We start from the raw sequence: 21,631 nt of genomic DNA on the forward strand, positions 1-21,631 counted from the left end.
TAACCTTAGTGACACCTTTTAAGACCTTGTGATTAAGTGTTTTTGGGTGCAGCACAAGCAAAGGCTCTGCTCAATGCAATTAAGATTGCGACTATACTCTGATAGTGCCTAGGAAGTAGCAACTGAAGAAAAATGTGCATTCTTATCCACAGATTTTCAGCAGCATGTTCCAAGCTTTAATAGGTATTTTATTTCCATCTCCACTAAGTACTTAAAAGCAATTCAAGCATTCAAACTGCAGCAAACTTCAACTTTAAAAATTAACAGTGATCTCATGTGCTTTGTAACAAGTTTTACTGACACGGTAGCAAATTTGTGTCTAACATTGCCCAGGCATTTAAATGAGGGCACATACTGCTTTAGGGTCACTATTGGAGAGTGAAATGAAAACACTGTGGCATGACTGTCCAGCATATGACTATTGCTGAGTTGCTCCACTGAAAAAGCCCCCAATCAACAACTCCGAAGTAAGCACAACATTCTAAAGCATCTTTTATCAAATAACAAATAGTTGCTACATGAAGAATCTGGGAAACTCTGGGAATCAAAACAGATCTTAATACAATTTAGGACAGGCATCAGGGAATACTTAAGTCTTTTAGAGTGGCTTTTTCACAGCTATGATCACTGGAACAACTAACAAACTGCTACGCATGGTGGACTCCTTGCCCTTGTTATATGTCAGCAGGAAGCAGATGACATCACCTACAGTTGCTTTACGACACTACTGATGATGAATTTCTTACAGCTCCTTCAGATCACTTTGTTGCATCTGATTCTAAATTTATGATTTTCTTCATAAAACCATAGAAGTATGTAGGACTAATTCTACAGAAAATCACAACTAAAAAGATTGATTAGTCAGAAAAACCATAACAAAACAAGCCAATCATAGCCAAAGATTAACATCTTAACAGCTCTGAAGGAGATTAATAACCTTCACAAGTTCTAATGACATCATACTTGGATGGTGTAAACTCATTTAGTCAATAAAGGGCACCTGATTTGTGTCTCACCATGAAAAAACCCTCTTCTCTATTTGGAGTGTTTGGCTGGGAAGTAAAATTAGTATGTCTCTCTGGTCTTTACAGCAGATTAATAGCTGCATTATGAAGAATGTGCCACCTAATTAGAAATATCAGGCCTATGAAGAAAAAGCCATCTCTCCTTGTTTCATTCAAATCCAGTTGAGAATTTTCCATGAATTTTAACATTATTTGTTTCACAAGACACTTCCTAGACTTCTCCAACTGAGTAAAGAGGACACACCTGGCAAAAAATCTTTATTTTTCTTTAGGAAAATGTATTAAAATCTGCATTTCAAACCTAGACACCACGAAGCTAACAACACTAAAATGAACCACAATATTTGAACACTTAATGTAAAAATAGCAATTCTTCAACTTTTCTACGTTTAATTGAATGAGCTATTTCTGTATTGTGGGAATACATTTATCAGAATCAGCAGAGACCAAATGTTAATTATGAAGGCCAAGCACAAATGAATAATCTTACATATAGACTGACACATTAGAACTGCAGAGCACTTTGCAGATCTTACTTTATGAAAATGTACTAAGAGCGCAGATGTATAGGCCCTTAGGAAGCAATTATCCCTAAAAGATTTAGCTATAATTCAATCTGAAATATTATAAGAGATTTTTTTAAAATGGTTTCACAAAGAAGAGGATTATTTTACTTTAACTACGGAAATAGGGGCCCACATGCTTCTCTGAATGACCTCTGTGCAGTTGTGGGCATTGCCCAGAGGGAAGATTTGAAATCGGCCTTTTTGTTCAATTAATACAATCCCTTATGACCAATAAGATTACTATAAAAATTAGGTGTACCAGTTTGGCATTGTGGGACTGAGTGACCCACATCACTATGAAGAATGTTTAATGCAATAAATACATTAAATATGGAAAAAAAATTAAAAATGAAAATTTTAAATCACTACTAATATGTATGACAGATTAGTTAAGAACAGCTATTTTACAAGACATGCAGATGTTACATTTCACAACAAGATGAAATGGCACAGTATAGGTCCATACAGCATGTCTTACATGTCACATATTTTATTTGTCACATGATCCTCAGGTGTGACATGGCATCTAAAAGTGTAAAATCAAAAGTATGCAAGAGCGCTTACGTCATCTTTGTGATTTCTATATCCTGGACCTGACCTGTTTGCTGCCACTACACCTCTCCACAGTTACAATCTGTCCCTCTGCTGCTTTGTCTCACTCTATGGGCGGCTGCTACCTCAAGGGTGGCAGCAGCCCTGTGAGCTAATATAACTAAAATAAGGCTGAAATCTTGCAGTTTTTCTGCACCAGTTTTATGCTTTTGTTCCTCTGGGCAATTCCCTACTGTAAGATGATTTTTAACCAGTTAAGTTTTATTGTTAAGTATTTCAAGACCCTATAGAGGTATTGATCTCCTTTGTTATCACAAACTTGTATGCCATCCTTAATCCATCTGATCCTGATGACTGCTCTTTTATCCAGTTAAGACTGCAAGCATCCTTAGGTTACATCTGATGTTTACACTTCTGTTACTCTAAAGCAGATCAAATTCCTCATTTGCCACCTATCACCAGAATACATATTTTGCCAAACTAAATCAGATAATATTAAATAAGTTTAAGAAAGTAAGGAAAATTAAATATTTTAAACCCCCAACTTTCTAATCGAAACTGTCCTGGACAGATACAGAAGGGATACTGGTAATCCTTCTGCATGACAGTGTTTACATCTGAATTATAGTACACAACGCAGTTCTCAGTTTGTACGTGGAGGAGGGTAAAGTAAACGTAGCTCTCTGGCTCATGATGAAAATAAAACCAGTTGTGTTGGTATTTAACCCTGCATCAGAGAGGCAAATGGCCTGTCCTACTTCTCTAAAAGCAGTTGGAAGACCAGAGGGTGATGCGCAGTGGAGAGGAGACAGAAAGGGATTCTTGGGTCTGTACGTGCACTCTGCATGTAGTGCTTACAGTAGCTACTAAGTGCATACAAGGGGCAGAAGGTGGAAGCTAATAACAAGAGGGTTTGACAAGGGAGGTGTGTGCCATAGACCCTACATGGTGTTACCTGTCAGAGGGCTCCAGACGGATATTTCTCTGGCAGGGAGCTCTTCCACTGTTGGCAGCAGGAGCCACCCAGCCAGCTGCAGCCAGGCCCAGAGCACCAGTCAAACCCATTTCTAAGGGAGTTGCTGACACGACTTTCATCCCTACCGGCCACTCCCTGTTTTCTAGGCTGTAGCTACACTAAAAAGGAGTGATAAGCTTTTCATTTACATGAGTGCTTAGGTCAGGATGAGTGTTCATGCCCTGTATATCAAAGCTAACTACTGCTGCCAATATTTCACGGGGGAATTTAAAATTTTCCATGGTCAAGAATTCAACCTGACCCATCAGCCTTTTAAAAGGACTCCGATGGACCTGTCCTCACTGTAGGCAATGGTAACACGAACTGAGGCAAACCCTACAGAGGAATAGTATAAAAAAAAATTCAACTTTATAAATAATTGAAAAGAATTCCTTTTTTCCTCCCCTGACTGTCATCTATAAAATGCTACTACCAATTAACCTCTAACTTTGAAGAGTCAAAAAATGCCTGTAACAGCCAGAAATTAAATTCTTTAAAGATTAGGTGCTGGGAGAGCAATATCAGGCTTAGAAGAAAATCCTAGTAACACTCTGAACTATTAAGTCACTACTTGCTCTGAAAATATAATTATTCTGTAAGCATTATGTCAGGCAATATTAAATGTAAAAAGTGTAGTTTCAATAAGACATTTCTGTTTTCTAACAGAAGGACTCTGTGCATAATATTTTCAATGACACAGAAAAAAAAAGTCAGCATACCATTAATGAAAAACAATACTATGTTCAATAAGCAGCATGCTCAGTAAGCACTAAATTTTAGTGACACCAGATTCAAAACAATGCTGTTACTGTGGTCAGAAACAGCCCTGAATGTTTACAATCTCTATTTCTAGTAATCTGAGGATGGAATGTTTACATCTCTATTTGTAATAATCTGAGGATGGAATACTTTCAGTATTGCACACCTGATTCTGTAGTATTCACCGTAGATTCTGATGGCAGTTATAAACCCATGGAATATACAGCATTTGTGTGGCACACAGCCTCTCTCCATTTACTCATTATACTTTTTTCTTTTTTTTTTTTTTTAAACTGAGAAATTTCAAACCACACAAGGATTTACCTTTATTCCTAACTTTGCATTGGTAAAGCTGTTACATGAATAATGGTGTTTCCAGAATACAAAAGAAAGAAAAAGGAAGCAGAGGAAAATCTGCTTATAAATGAGATGGGTTTGGATCTTACTACCTAAGTCAAACACAGTTTTAAAACAATGACACAGTATCAACAGAGTAACTTCTGTATTTGTAGTCTCTCCACTACCCATGAAAGAGATTTTAAAGAATACAGTGGTTGAATATGTGTGCATGATGCTTGTACATCTTACCTGGCAGAGTCTCTTTTCTGGCTAGCGGTAAAGATTGCTGGTTACGTAGCTATCCATTCCACTGACGTTACAATTTCCCCTACTCAAAGCAGCAATAACTTGTCACTTTCTACTGTCCTTTCTCTGACCCTCTCCCGCCTCTCTGCTCATTTTTATTCTTATTGACAAGACTTATTATTCCTCCTCCCAATTCCAACCAGCTACCCTTTTGCAAATAGTAGTATCAACTATGTGGTCACTAGTAGTATCGGTCAACAATGTTATTAATATAGCACACACTGCTGGGAGCAGATCAAACAGCCATGCTTTAAAATATTAGTTTTAAAAGTACCGTGAGGCAGACAGTTGCAGTTTCCTCCACATTATAAAATGCAGTATTGCAAGGACAGACCAGCAAGAATTTAGCATTAATTACTGGCCCAATAACTTGGAGGATATGTTATTTTTTCCTTATTGTTTTCATACACAAAATAAAATAAAACCATAGCAGAAGGGTGCTGTATCTGTGTTTAAAGAAGGGGTTGTTGGCAAACACCATAGCTCACTTCTGCCGAAATGTACACAACTGATATATGCAGCCCAGAAAGCTGGCACCAGGGGCTTACAACCTTAATTTGCCTGCAAGAAGAAATGGAGATTTACCTTCAGAGCACGTTCTTGATTGTTTTCAGCAGTCAGATGTCTCGTGTTGTTTGCTGAAGTCTGGTTCTGCTCTTTCAGATGATGAAGCTCCTGCTCCAGCCGTTTGCACTGCAACGAGGAAAGAATCCCATTAAGTAGAGGAGTGTGGGCATATTTTTTTCAACAACCCAAATGAATTAACGTAAATAACCCCATCACCATTTCTGCAGTAGTGAAAGCACCAGACAAAAGCAAGTCACAATTCCAGACCAGTACTACAGAGAAGTTTTTTAAATGTGCATCATTATTCATTCAGTTTCTTCCTGGTCTAACTGTATGCCAAAAAAAAACCCCTAAGTTTAGTATCAAATAAAGACATTTTGCAGAATATTTTAAAACATCTTAAAAATGTGAGGTTAAATTTCTGCTCCTAGTCATGCCAATGTAAGGCTAGATTTTGGCTTTTATATATTAAGTAGTTGGATATAAAGGAAGCAATACATGCGTTTAGAAAAGCAAAGAACCTCTTCCAAAATCCAAGACCCAGACTTTTATTAGAAAATATACATGTAATTTTTCTACTTGTATTTTTCACACTAACAGATTACTCTAATTTCCAAGCACACATCACATCTTGAAAGAAGTTTTAAGATTGTTTTGTTTAAATATTTAATTTAATGACAAAGAATAAAAAATTTAACGTTTGCAGCTGTATGCATACACATGTATACTTACTGCTGTCCACTGAACACCTATTTTAAAGATTAAAGAGCTGCAAATTGTGAGCTAAAGTATATTTCACTATTTTTTATGGTAAGAGTAAGAGGTCTTGCCCAGTTACCTTGGTTTGAAAGAGTAATTAGTTGTCAGCAGACAGATCATTATCTTATTAAAACCCCACTATTCACAAAAAAAAAAAAAAAAGAAAAAGAAAAAGAAAAAGAGAAAAAAATGAGGGAAAAACCAAACAAACCAACCAACCCAAACAAAGTACCAGGAAGGTGCAAAGGAACAACTGTTAGAACTACGGAGAACCAGAATATTAGCAGGAATACTCTTTACAACGGTATAATACAAGCAAGTAGTTTGGATATAACCACCAAAACCCAAAGCTGTTAGAATAAAAGGAAATAAATTAATAAAAAGGATTTTAATAAATACTTTCTGAAAACACTAACAAAAAAGGAATGAGAATCATTATACAATGCCCATACAAGCATTGCTGTCTCAAAAGCACTGATGTGAAATCATCACTCTCTTGTGCTATTTTGGTGACTAGACAACACAGAACTGAGCTTCCCATACATGTGTATACAACCTATTATTGAGCAATTCAGTACATGGGATAACAAAGCATGGCCCATGTCAAGCAAAATCAAAAACCAAACAAAAAAAACCCAACCCAAAATGGAAAACTGTGAAATAGGAGCTGTGGGACTGCAAAAATTATAACTGAGGTCTAAGTAAAATATGGAGTACTACAGGATCAAGACAGAAACTTTAAAGACATACCAATACACATACTTCTTAAGACACAAAATAAGTCCTTAGCCATGTACTGCATATCAGGTATATAGCATTGTATATAAACCAGAATGATTCAATCCTACATTTGAATAAGTTTTAAATAAGTGTAGGTGTTCAACAGCACTAATAAAAAAACTCAATTCACAAATCTATTGTTGTATTCCATTACTCCTGTTAGAAGTCTGGGCTCATTTCTGATAGGATTACTTATATTAAAGGCAGCAAATCTCTCTGGCCTAATGCATTCTCTCAGAGTCTGTTATAAAGTTTCTTGATGCAGAGTTTCATTTTTATTGCAAAAGAAAGAGAAAAACACACTTTCCATTAAAATAGCGAAACAGAAAAAATGTTGATACATTTGATTGCAAATATCTTTACAGACTTGAGACATGTAATTTCTATGTTTAACTCACACACACCAAAAAATCACAAATCACAGAATGACAGCTGTAATTATTTTACCACGTCCAGTATGCAAATTATGTCTGCAGACACGAAGGTTCTACTAAAACTGTTGAAGAACTAAACCCAGATTATGCATTTTTTTCTCAAACAGCTTTTGTTTTTCGGCAGCACACACAATCTAAACACCATAAAAAAAATATTAAATTGTTACTTCAGGCGTTATCTTGATACTTTACAGACAACATCATGTAAGATCAGCAGGCCTCCCACTTTTCTGCTTTGCCAACACTCTTCAAAACAGTGCTTTGGAATTCCCAACTCGATAACAACACAGGTTTCTTACAGTAAATATTACTACATAGGCAAAAACCTCAATCTACTTTTAAAATATTAATTTATATTCATGCTATTCTCTTGATTCCAAAGAGGAAGTGAAAATACGCTAAGAACAAAACCAAGCTAAGAACAAAACAGGACTAGCAGTGGGACTCTAGTATCATGTAGCATATATAGAGCATGCACGATAAAGATGCAGCACAGGTAACGTAAAAGAGATGGGCCTTCCTATCAAGTCAACCTTAATATGATTACTTTTATACCATTTTGTAAGTAATCTTTAATTTCGTTTCCACAAGAATGTTGATATCTGAAAAAAACAAAACAAAACAAAACTCGACCTAACCAAAACCAACCCAAACCAAACCAACAACTAGGCTTATTCATCCAGCATACAACTGTATTCCATTTTGAAGGTATCACTGACAAAAATGGTGATCTAATTCGACCTCTAAACATAAGTGTCTTAACATGTTGGAAATAATGCATTAACAGAACATGTTCTGAATTATCAATCAGACTGTATTTATTCCTAGCTAAGAAATTTTATACTCTACAATACTTTGATACCTGAACTATTTTTAAAGCATTAAAATAGCATTCTAAAAGCATGCACTCTTTTTCACAAGAAAAAGAGCATAGGAAATTTCTGTGTAATGCTGTAAAGAAAAGTTTTAAAAATAGAATTTAAAACAATGCATCCCTTCTATGCATTTGAGCCAACATTTTTTGAATTCTGTGTCATTGGTTGTTAGAAAGATCCAGTAAAAATAGATGTTCTTTACAAGAACATGTGTTTTTATTGGTTCGCTCCAGGACTCTAAAATGGCAACAGCTGCAAGTAAGAAACTGGATTTCCTTCTAAAAACATATATAAAAATACTTTTTGGAGTACAGTGAAGAGAAGACATCGTCCAATTCAGTACTGGCAGAAAGGAAATGTTGGCTGTATCCTTTCAAGAAAGCTAAAAGCTAAAGGAAGTGTTTAATTTTAAATATTTTAAATAAGAATGTCTAAATCCTGTTATTCCAAACTTGTGAAAACTCATACTTGGGAAACCTTCAGAGTCCTCTTAAATTCAGACACAAAATATTTTGTGCAACATAGGTTGTCTACACATCCAATCTGAGGTGTAACTGCACACTTAAATGGAAGTTCCCGTGAATTTAAAATGTTCTGAAAGACGTTAGTTAGTTAGTTAGTTAACAGTGGCTGTTAATTGAGAAAACTGCTTCTTTACCTCAGATATTTTGTATACATCAAGGAGAATAAGAACAACATAGATGGATGTCAGAGAATGTGCCTTGATCAGAATGCTAAAGACTTTGCTGAGTAAAAGATATTTAAAGCCTCACAAATAGTAACATCATTTTATGATGACACAATCGACAAAGAATTAGTTTCATCACATGGTCTACTTTGTGCATTCAGAGCTCTACAGCCAGAAGAGGCAATACAGATGATACAAAAAAAAACCCCAAACCCAATCAGAAAAAGTTTTCCTCTCTTTTTTCAAACCCTCAAATCACAAGGTGAACTTCTTTAAGCCTGCGCCAATTGTTCCTTGAGCAACCGTCAGTGCTCAGCTGTACAGTTTTCACCTCAACGTTATCCATTCTCAGGAATGGGAACTCAAATCTTCCCTTTAACCATAACCACATGTCTATGCTTTTCTAAATGCACTCAGTCTTTCGAAACAAATACCCTTGTACACAGCAGAGAACATATCACTAGCAGCTAAGACACAAAATGAAAAGCAGAGCAGGGCACATACCAAAAGGCTAAGAGAATCAGACAGGAAAGAAAGGATGGACAGCAACTGCAGAATCACAGAATCACAGAATCCCAAGGGTTGGAAGGGACCTCAAAAGATCATCTAGTCCAACCCCCCTGCAAGAGCAGGGTAACCTACAGTACATCACACAGGAACTTGTCCAGGCGGGCCTTGAATATCTCCAGTGTAGGAGACTCCACAACCCCCCTGGGCAACCTGTTCCAGTGCTCTGTCACTCTTACAGTAAAGAAGTTCTTCCTGATGTTAACGTGGAACTTCCTATGCTCCAGTTTACACCCATTGCCCCTTGTCCTGTCACTGGATATCACTGAAAAAAGCCTAGCTCCATCATCCTGACACCTACCCTTCACATATTTGTAAACATTGATGAGGTCACCCCTCAGCCTCCTCTTCTCCAAGCTAAAGAGACCCAGCTCCCTCAGCCTCTCCTCATAAGGGAGATGTTCCACTCCCTTAATCATCTTTGTGGCTCTGCGCTGGACTCCTTCAAGCAATTCCCTGTCCTTCTTGAACAGAGGGGCCCAGAACTGGACGCAATATTCCAGATGCGGCCTCACCAAGGCTGAGTAGAGGGGGAGGAGAACCTCTCTTGACCTACTAACCACTCCCTTTCTAATGCACCCTAAGATGCCATTTGCCTTCTTGGCCACAAGAGCACATTGCTGGCTCATGGTCATCCTCCTATCCACCAGGACCCCCAGGTCCCTTTCCCCTTCACTACTTTCCAGCAGGTCAACCCCCAACCTGTACTGGTACATGGGGTTGTTCTTCCCCAGATGCAAGACTCTACACTTGCCCTTGTTAAATTTCATCAAGTTTCTCCCCGCCCAACTCTCCAGCCTGTCCAGGTCTCGCTGAATGGCAGCACAGCCTTCTGGTGTGTCAGCCACTCCTCCCAGTTTTGTGTCATCAGCAAACTTGCTGATGGTGCACTCAGTTCCCTCATCCAGGTCATTGATGAAAATATTAAACAGCACCGGTCCCAGCACTGACCCCTGAGGAACTCCACTAGTTACAGAAGGAACTCCACTAGTCACCTGTTCTTCTCTCCCATCTTCTAATTTAGACCATTATGCTACTAACAAGCAACAGCTAACATGATTCAGCAGAATGAGGATGTTTGTGAGAGGCACCGGTTCAACCTGCAGTGGCTGCTGACCCCTTTCAGTAACTATCCAGATCAGACTGTTGAGGGAAATCTCAAAAAATTGCAAAAACCTGCTAAAGGGGATACTGACAGAGAGGTCAAGAAGTGGATCAGGAGAACAACACGAGCGAAGTCCTTGAGGCTCACCCAGAAAGATTCTGTTCAAAGATGGTCCTAGTTCCAGGTACTCAAAAAGAGTAAAGATGATTTACAATGAATTGAGTATTTCAGAAGATAGAAAAATCAATGCAGATAACCACTTAATAGTGTTTGGCCTTTACTAGAAAATGAGGTTGCATTAACATATCAAACATAACTTTAGCACTTGTATAAACAAATCATCTTTAAGATGCTGCCAGCTTTTCAGCATTATCTTCTTCATCTTGTACCTATAACATGTGAACATGGCGTTAGGGTGCCTGCTATGCCTGCACAGATTGATAGCTATTTTTTGACCATTACTTAACATGATATTTCAGTGAGGTATTCTGAAGGTAAAAGGTACAGATATTACACAAGAGTACAAGCCATTGGAGAAATAACATTAGTAGAGACAAAGACGGAATACAGCAAAGCATTAACATTGAGCAGAGCAACACCCATTTGGTCCCTGTGCAGGTTGTTTATATGAAGACAACACCCACTCCCAGAGCCCTCATGCAGAAACATATGTAACTCTGTGCTACTTACGTCAATCAGAACATTCACAGGCTTTCAAAGAGACATAAATATTTTGCTACACGAGTCCCTTGCTCTCATCTCACTGAAAAGATAGTAATGTCAAGTGCGTTTTCCATTTCAGTGTATATTTGACTCAAAGAAAGGGTACTGTGACACTCCTTGCCTAAGGAAGCAACAGCTAAAGCTGAATACAACAAAAAAAGTAAACTTTACTACAAATGCAGTCTTGGTGGCTCTTTAATACTAATACATCTATATTTGCTTTTAAATTTACTATACAGAGTACTATGTTTTCTATCATCTTTCATTAAGAGGAATACAAACTAACCCCTCCCGAACTTTTAGCAATATGCTGAGGGCGGGGGGAGAGAAGGCATGGGAGGGGCCAATGCATCATGCAACTTATATGCTAGGGAAAAAAAAAGGAATTGACTTGTCTCTGTTAACAGAGGTATGAGGGTCACAGTCTAATGAAATAAATGTACCAGGACTAAGATGAGGCAAAATTCAGAACAAATTTCATTCCTGAATTCTAAATTACACTTGATTGTCTCATCCAAATTGTACACACTTTATGAAAATGTTCATCTGAAGTCATTGTCAAAATCTTCAATGCTCATAATCTTAAGAACCAGCACTGGCATAAACGCACAAGATGATATTGCTGAAAAAAGGGATAGTATGTAGATGGAAGTACCGCAACATGCTTGCCTTGTTCTCATACACTTCCTGAGCCTAGACTATTGGCTGAGTGGGGTCAGGGTAGTGAGGAAGGTGGATCTTTGGTCTAATGTGATCTCACCCAATTAGTCTTATGAAGTCTCTGTAGTTTAAAAACAGATCTTGTTCATAGCCAAAGCCTCCCACAGATAGCTTTATTCTGTCATTAAATGTAAGGTACCCTATTTTTCCTCAAGTTAGACAAAAGTATAAAGTGAGTGCTTAGTCACTTACCATGGGTCAAACCGTGACTAATGACTTGATTCTTTATCAGAAACTTTGCTTCAAACAGTGAGTACTCTATCGCATTCTGTGGACTTCTATGCATGAAGATCTTGCTGGTCTTGTGCTGAATTGGTATACTTGTAATCATTTAGCTCTAATCCATTGACCAAGTCTGAGACTAAGAGCTGAGAGAGACTGAGACCTAGCCACACATAGGCTCCACTAGGAGTTTAGAAATCAAGGGGGCTTATTCTGAACCTTGTGACTCAACAGGAGGGTCCCCCTTTTCCTATGTGTCTTCAATCTTTGTATCAATCATCTTTACCTTGATTTTACCTTGACTTTCCTTTGCATGCTTCATCCATGTAATAAATGAGTGAAGCTTGCCACTAAATTCTGTTAAATCACACTTTTATAAATTAATATTAAAACTGCTTTTGCCAATACCTTTAATAGTCATTCTTTGAGTAACCTCAAATCATTCATTTTTACAGAACTGGTATCTCAACTACTGAAGTAGTGAAAAATAAAGATAACCTAGCTCCTACTGAATAACTTGTGAAAATGGTTTATGTTGTCCAAATTCTGGAAGAGTAGGAGCTGATCTAAATGGCAGATGCACTGTTTTCCAGCATGTATTTTTGCCTTTACGCATTTTAAACAAAATGCTCATCAGTGAAGTAAATGACACACTGTATCTTCACAGAAAATGCACCATACCACTAAAAGATGACCTTATTGGATACCATGATCCTACTACTACACAGCATAATAGTTTCAGAAGTTATAAACTGCAGAGACATTCTGAAATCAGTTAACATAAATTCAGCTGCAATGAACAATGGAAGTACAAATCATTATTCTAGACACCAAACGTGAAAAGGGCAAAGAAACATGGATAGTTTTTCACCTGTTATGTTTCTACAGGTGATGACCTAAAAATATAAATATAATAAACAATTATGTGAAGCAAACAAAAACAATTTAGCTGATTCTTTTCTTAGTTTATTATTTTGTTCACTTTTTCTTACTTCATTTATAATGATCTGAACCTCAGAGTAGCTCCCAGCTGAAATGGAATGCAAGTGTTCTCAGTTCAACAGCCCATCTCTCCTCCCCTCAATATATATATATATCTTTTTTTTTTTTGTGAACAATCTGCCCCTTGTCCCAAATTCATCACAATTTCTGGAGAGGCAAACATCTTGCGCCACTTGGATGCTGCACAACTCTTTCCTCTGCAGACAGAAATAATACCAAAGTCATCCAGTCAAAACACAAATCAACCTTTGGTGTCACTGTGAATTATGTACTTTGAACTGCAGATGTTTGGAAGCACTTAATATTTATATAAATACATTTTATCCTTTTTCTTTTAAAATGATGATTTTGAAAGAAATAATGTAATAAACGAGTTTCTAAATAGTAATAACTAGAGAGATTTTTCCATGAAATTATAATTTTGAATTAACGTTTTCTAACCTCTGGAAGAAAATACTTCGCTTTAAAGCTTTGGCAAATCATCAACAAATGTGTTTAAATGATTATTTATACAATGCTCAGCAGCTTAGAACTACTGGGACTTTAAGAAAGAGAAGTGTTTTTGTAGCGCTCAGGCCTCAGAAACATATGCATCTTTAAAATGTTATATTCTATTAGTAAGAGAAGCACTTAAAAGTAAACGCCTTTTTTCTCACAGCAGCAGTGCAATGGCATCTTACTCCATCTGAAGCCACAAAAAGAAATGCTTAAAAATAAAAATGAAACATTTTTGTCTTCCTTGTCACTATGAGCCAGTTACAACCTGCAGTATTAAGGCAGGTAATATGCTGTGTACTTGACTTGGTTTCCTCCTACCATTCCTTTCCCTTTCTACTTCTGAACACTTCAAAATGCAGCAAAACAAGCTTTCACTTATTTTCATTTGAACAGTTCAAGGAATGCAAGCACACAGAAAGACATTCAGAAAATTCAGATTTAAAGTTTAACTATTTCCACTCTTCATGTTAACCATCCTTACATATGCAGCTATTCAACAGCACTAAGTAACCCTCTGACACACTCTCACCCAACTCCATTCTCTATATATTAAACTCCCTTTCAGTGACGACATTTCAAAGATCAAGACAAGCGTGATCTACTTCTCAAAGAATTCAGGTGCACAAAGACTTTCCTAATCAATGACACTCATTATAAAAAATGCACAAGGAGAAAAAGAGAAAGGAAAACATGATGTTCTTGAGCTATATGTGATTCACAGGTCATCTGGCAGGGTTCCTGTACTGGCTGTGCCACTAGGCTACCACGGCTCTGCTAACAGGGGGTTGCTGACAGACTCATGATCTGTAGGGGAAACCTAACAGCAGGAGCTGCTGAAGCCACAAAACTGGGTTGCCTTCAGTTTCCTGCCTCCATTGCACATAAGTTACAAATCTTACCCCACCTCCTATCCATTCTTTACAGTCATTTCTAATCAGAATACAAACCCAGTAACCTGGAGTCAAACATTATTCATGAGGCTGTTCTAGGTCTGAAATTAAGCAAAAATGCATTCAACTAACCTAAGAGTGTTGGTGGCTTTTTCCCTAATTGCCTGTCAAATATAAGTGACTTCTGTTTTACATGCAAGTCACATTATTAATTCAATTTTTTAATTTCATGCCTATAAGTCTAATAAATAATGTATAAACTAAGCATGTAAGCTGATGAGTAGTATGCAAAGTCAGTATGCCTGCTCACCGCCTCCCCCCCCGCAGACTTGTTGAAACACTAGAAATTGGCACACTACAATGAACTTCATATAGCTTGCATGTCAGTGTGCTATATTCAAAAGCAATGGAAATTACTCTCAAATAATTCAGCAAAAGGAGAATACTAATTAAAATTTTATCATAAGAGGAAATGATCATTCAAGAGTCAAGACTCTCTTTTAAAAGCAAAGCAAAAAAAAAAAAATCTTTATTAGCTGAATTCTAAAGGTCTGTAAGTACAATAAAACTTTAAAATACCACCATACAGATTCAAGAGACGATTTCAGGGTAGAAACTGCTGCATAGGAAAAAATAATTCGAAGTAAGTAACCTCAATAACTTTAAAAACATTCAAAGAATAAAATGACACAACAGCAAAGTTGTCTTAGAATAAGTTTGCCATTTAAGCAGGGCATGTTTTAGTACACTACTTACAAGGGAACCAGAACTGAAATACCCTACTGACTGCCTGAAACAATTTCCATCCTGTTTGAGCAGCAAGTACTACAAAAAAGGTCCGAAAGAAGCCACTCAGGGCAGCAGAATATTAAAATATTGTTCTGATCTTCTTTTACTTATGGTCTTAGTATCCATTTTCCAAACCAATGCAACTGCTACATATTCATTTACACACTATATTGCAAGGCAGCGTTGGTCATTCTAAACTCCAGCTCTAACTACTGTGTGATTTGTTGGCACACCAAGCTGTAATATTTTGAAATGTGACTGAATGCAGTCACAATACCTAGTAAGTCCAGATAACCTAATATACCACTGAGTTTTTGTCTTCAGTAAGATAGGGGCAGATTCCTCAGTAGCCAGCCACCTCTTTATCACATGGGTTCAAAACCCAGTCACATTTCTTACTAAAGATTTGTAGATCCTATGCACATTCTAACATGGAAATATAATCACAGAATGTTTGAGACTGGAAGGGATCTCTGGAGGTTGTCTTTCCCAGTCCTCCTGCTCAAGGAGGGCTACAAAAATCCAGGTGCATAGAACTATGTTTAAATGATTTTTGAATATCTCTAATGAGGAAGACTGTGAAAGGACTATGAAAGACTAGGTATTCCTAATAAAAGGAACAAACACAAATTTCAGAAAGTCACAAAATTTATCTTTTATTAGCAATTTTATTTTTTTACTTCTCCTCCTTCATTCCTGAAAGGAGTAAACAAAAGTCTTCCCTCTCCAGTTTCTTTAGTCTCTCTCCTTCAAATACAGCATCTTTCCTCCTTTCTTTTGCATGTCAGAATGTATACATACTATCTCAATCCATCTTAACCTTCGAGGTCCATTCCACTGCACTGTCTCATTTTTGTCTACATTTTTGATTCATCTCATTCCAATGAATATTCTATTGTGTGATTCTTCTCAATAACTCTTTTTACTTGGGTTCGGGGATGTTATATCTTTTGATAAACATCAGCTAATCACTTTTTCCAACACTTAAATGAAGTTAGTAAATAGGAATGTCTTGTTTTATAGGATGGGAAATTAGCACAGAAAGTTTAAGAAGCTTAATCAAGTGATGAGATCATGTCAGAACTGGGACTACTACACTCCAAACCTTTGCTTTACTGACTTGACCAAATGATACAGGGCTATTGCTTCCCATGGTCATGTTTCGCTGGCTCCTCAGAAAAGCAGTCAGTTAGCTCCATTAAAACTAGATGGCCTGTGGCCAAGAGGCAGCTTGTCAAACATCTGACATAACACACCATGACAGATAGCTGACAACTGCTTTTGTTTAAAGTCTTTCCCCCACCCCTTGTTAATAATCCACAGTGCTGGTACTCAAAAAATATATAGAGTAGAATGGAGGTAGTGAAGTTGTGAAAGGTGTATGAAAAAGAGAAATTTTAGAGAAACATTCACAGCATGATCTTCAAACCAGATCTAGATATTAGGAATTGATTCTCAGACACGCAAGGCACTCAGCTGCTGACAGAGGAATGTTTTTAGGAAGTGTAACCTTGTTTAATTGAATGCAACCAATATCAGTTGACAAGAAAACAAAATCTGGTACAGTCTGAGCAGTTCTAATGAGCTGGTTTTCAAATAATCTCCAATGGATTTTCTTAAAATCCATATACAAACAAGTGTATTGCCTAAATGTTAAGTTGGCATTTACTGCACAAAAGGACAGGAATACTTCTGGTCTATTTTTAAGTATCATCACATTATTCAAGAAAACAATATCATGGATCACTGTATAGATGTCACAGTTTTAAACCTCTTTTTCAGATATTGTAATCATGGGATTGTAAGTGTTCCTAGTAGTACTCGCTATCTGTTTGCCCTGATAAATACTGTACCCTCAATTGAGCCATCACTTGCTTAAGAGCCAGTTCCTCAATTTCTTGTTGTGGAATGTGCTCTCCCAGACTCAACATGCGATAAAAGCCACTTTAAACTAGAGATCAAAACAAAATAGAATAAACAAACAAAAAAAAAATCAAACACCCTCCCCCCAATCCCCCCCAAAACAGCTAACAAGGTAGGTGAGAGCTCTGCAGGTATGTCAGGATGAGAAACACTTTTTGAAAAAGTGACCTGAATCAGTAGTATTTGTTCTTTTTCTATGGAAGTAACATACTTTTTCAGGAAACTTCAGTACTAAAATCACAGCTGTTTGAAAGCAGTATTAATATCAGTGTTTTAACAGTCTGTGAATAAGTGTAAAAATGGACTAAGGAATTATAAAACTTCAAATGTTACTGCAGAATCAATTTTGTTCTCACCAATACAGAGAGCTAGGTAACAGATTTTATATTCTGAATTATAAATTTATATTTCAGACTCCTTTTTGAATTTGTTCTTAAGCACTGAAAAGTGCTTAAGAATTCTTTTCTAAATTCAAGACATCAATCAGCTTTGCACATGCTTAAAATGAATCATACATAGAAGACAAAGACATCCCATAAAGAAATGTTTAAGAAAGTAAACAAAAGCTCTGCAAAAGACTAAAGCAAATGCACACATTTAGAAATTATGTGCTGCTTGGCTTCAGTAACACTGACAAAAGTCTGTATGAGTTTGGTATATGAATAAGACTTTTCAAATACTAAGTAGTGGTTGAATCTGAAGATTTTACCTCTGTAACAAAACTTAGTTTTAGCTTTACTGAAGCCTTTTACAAGGATCAATGTGACTAGCTACCAAAATATATGCACACTTTTCAAGAGGACTGACCATACAGCTTTGATTTAACAGCCACATAAAAGCTTTCCAATATGCTATCAAAAAGCATATTGGAACATATTACCAACATTGCCTTCATCCAACTCAAAGCTTCCTGGCAATTCCATCCCTCATTTGTAAAGGGTAGGACACCCTAAGCAGAAAAAAAATTAAGAAAAACACAAAGACAGAAGAGTGTTACAACAACTTCTAAAAGAAGAGCTATGGGCCTTCCTGCCAAAATAAACAAAATGGGTAAAAATGCATGACTACTGCTGAGAAGTGTTTGGATACCATAGTAGACAACACACACGACACAAAGAGAACATGTAATGAGACACACAGCTGCTGGCTAGCCCTACAGTAGAAAGCATGCTGATATGACTGTTCAGCACAAGGGATTAACAAGGATTTTGCTGTTTCTTCTGGGAGGCTGGCACTGGATGCTTTCATTTTCACAGTAAGATTTTCAAGACTAGTTTTGCAGACTGAGATTTCTTTAAAGATCTAACATTTTGATTGTGAACAGGAGCTCAAGTAATGAGACTGAAAAAATGCTTGCAAATTGAGAAAGAATACTCCGTCTCAAAGTTACAGAGGATGGAGGTAAACTCATAGAGACAGATGGTGTTCACTCCTGTCCTGAACACAACCCAGCAGAAGCCCTTTCAGTCAAAACCAAGCTAAATCTATTATTTCCTAACATTGCTGTGATCTGTAAAATAGTTTCTCTGAGGTATGAAATTCCTCATCATGATTACAACATGATTACTAACATGACTTGAAAGGAAATCTTACCTATTGGTGACAAGTCATCTCATGGGACAACTAGAAGCAAATCTAAACGTTGGTAATACTTCTGCAGAAAGCAGGGAAACATTACAGCTAATTAAGAAACAAGAAACTTAGCATAACTGAAAGATGACCAGTAACTGCAGCAGAACTATGACTAATAGATTTACAGGTTTATAGCTACTAACTTATTAACTAGAGGTAATGTTAAAAATCCTCTTATTCTCAAAAGATAGTTATCACTTCTGTGTTATCAACAATACAAAGTATACATCAAAAGCATCAGTACATTACACCAATGAAATATCCCATAGTTAGTCACTTGTTCTGTATTTCTGATAACTCCAGAACTGCAACAAGTTGTCATACTTTCATGATTTAAAACTGTTCTTCATCCACAGTTAATTTTTTTTTTTGTTACAGCTAAAAGTATAATACCTTTTACACCATCACAGCTACTTTAGGGTCTCTAAGTATTTCCACATATTTGAATTGTGTCATTTTATAAAGTATTTTCAATACAATAGTAAGCTATAAATCAGAATATGATATTTTGTGCTGATTTTGCGTATACCCAAAGCATATTCAACAACAGATTAAAAACACTACTGAAAAGACTGACAACAAAACATGAACACCAGAAAGCATTAACAAGTTTCCTGACAAGAGCATCTTACTATCATATGCAGACCACACTCAATAGGAAAGCCTGCCCTTCATTCGGAATAGAGGGTAATGGAAGCTAATTTTTTTTTGTTCTCAAGCAACGCAGCTTGAAAAATAATTAGCAGCGAATAAACAGAACATGGAAAAGAGGGTAAATCCTAGATACTCACCATCTAAAGCATGGAACAGTAAAGCCATACAACAAACAAATGTAGGCATACTTGGTGAGTGAGACATAGATAAGTTAATGCTACTGTGAAATCTTTTATAAAGAGAATATTGATAGATTTTCTTATTCCTTTTTTTTTTTTTGCCAGAGCAGCACTTTAGACTACAATATGAAAACAATATGAAACAATATGAAAAGCCTGATGACTTGATATTGATTAATGGCTGCATAGATGAAAAAAAAAAATTCACAATGTGCAGACCAAAGCAAAAGAGAAAATTGCTGCCATTGTAACTGTTACCTGTTCATTTGAAACCAATTCAAAGCTAGAAAGGAATTGAAGTAATAATACTTATTAAGTCCTACACTTCAATTACAATCACCTGCTGCTCTGCTGAATATAAGTAATCAGCTTGTCATCGTTACAATACTTTTCCCTTATATCCTGTTACTGCCAGACATAAATTTCTTTACTTGCCACCTCTCTTTACCACTTAACACACTGAATCATAAGGATGACTGTGAAGGGTACTGCAATGCTAGAAGAGGGGTCAATAGTTCACTTTAGGGACTCTGGGGGATGGGGGAAAGGAGCATGGGGGCAAGTCAAAAAAAAGCAGTTCTATTAATTCATTTTAGCTCCATGTCCCACAATATTCTTAGTCAACTACTAATGTTATGGTAGTGGCACCATCAGCAATATAGTTTGGCTACTACTCTTTTAAGATACCTCCACTGCCCAATTAAATCTAAACTTTACATACTGTGCATCATTTTTTATTATCCATACAACTAGATTGAAACCTTTTTTGACTTGAAGGAAGCAAGTTTATCTATGTCTTGTGGACAGGTCAAAAATCTTCACCTGAAAAGTCTGCATATAGAGTAGTTTAATAATTTTCAAAGTAAAAAAGGTTGAATACAAATGTACTGGGATGCTTTCTCCAAGAACACTGATAGCTTGCACTTCCCCTTAGCTGTTTCTTTTTTTTTTTTTTCCTAATAAATCTGATTCTACTTCTTTAAGTTACCATCTCATTTTAATCCTTAATTTCACCTAATACACTTGCAGAGATATAATATCACTAATTTTTAAATTATTATTGGATTAAAGGGATTCTTTTCATTTCTGTACTTACACATAATGAAGCTTTGAACTTTTACCTAAAATTCTCAATGACTCAGAAATTTTCACTGAAGAAACAATTTGCACACTGCTTTGCACTGGGGGTTTGGGGAGCAGTTTGTAATTTATCTCACCTGTCTCTACTTCTTATGCTTTGTTGCACTTTGGAGTGCTATCTGAGAGCATGAATTGGATTCCTTTTTGATGAAAGCAAACTGAGAGATGCACTCCAGGAATGCACCTAGTGCATATTGACACAAATGAGTATTCAGTTTACAGGACGTGTAAGAAACAAACAAAATCCCACAAAATGCAACACTCACCCACCCCTGAAACATCTTAGTTTGGGTGTCAGATGCTGAGAACACTTCATGCTTCTTGCTAATACAGACATAATCGACCACAAAGTTGCAACTCTGAACATTCAAGAAGCAGTAAGTAGGTAAAAGCAAGGAGGGGAGCGAACACTTAGACTTATTAACCTTGTCAGACACCACACTAAATATGAAGCACAAAAATCTTGTCACCTTTCTAAAGAATTTTTGTGCCAACTCATCCAGCTATGCAAAATAACAGAATGTTTGCAAACAAAGAATTCTTAGAAAGTCTTTTTTTTTTTTTGTGTGTCAAACTAAAGAAAATCAGAAACATTTTATCCAACAGGTAAACAAACTGAAATCCAGTTTAATACTCAGTACCTAACTTGAAACTGTGACATGTTAAGTACCACAGAAAACTTACTTCAGGTACCTCTACAATAGTTCTGGTACCTATAGAACTTATTTCATGCACAGTGATCCAGTCTTCTCTTCAGAGGGAATACTATTTAAATTCTGCTTGTGTCACATTGGAAATTTCCTCTATGGTTGTTGCTATTGAAACAGGCAATCAATAAGCATACAAAGCATTTTTCCCTTCTTTCATCCTAGGGTTTTGACATTAAATATTTAAATTAATTCTAGAAATTGGTTTGGAAGTC

The 21,631-nt window shown here is 36.6% G+C and overlaps 1 protein-coding gene across 10 annotated transcripts in view; it reads right to left on the reverse strand.

The window, feature by feature from the left end:
• The window catches only part of MIPOL1 (mirror-image polydactyly 1), a 193,929-nt gene that overhangs the window by 92,206 nt on the left and 80,092 nt on the right, over positions 1-21,631 (reverse strand). For all 10 annotated transcript variants that reach the window (XM_065686253.1, XM_065686249.1, XM_065686247.1 and 7 more), the window contains one exon: positions 5,148-5,255. In XM_065686253.1, coding sequence (XP_065542325.1) covers positions 5,148-5,255 — 108 coding nt within the window. The remainder of the gene's footprint in view (positions 1-5,147; positions 5,256-21,631) is intronic.

The sequence above is a fragment of the Lathamus discolor genome, chromosome 6 (genome assembly GCF_037157495.1).
Source record: "Lathamus discolor isolate bLatDis1 chromosome 6, bLatDis1.hap1, whole genome shotgun sequence".
Classification (NCBI taxonomy): Eukaryota; Metazoa; Chordata; class Aves; order Psittaciformes; family Psittacidae; genus Lathamus; species Lathamus discolor.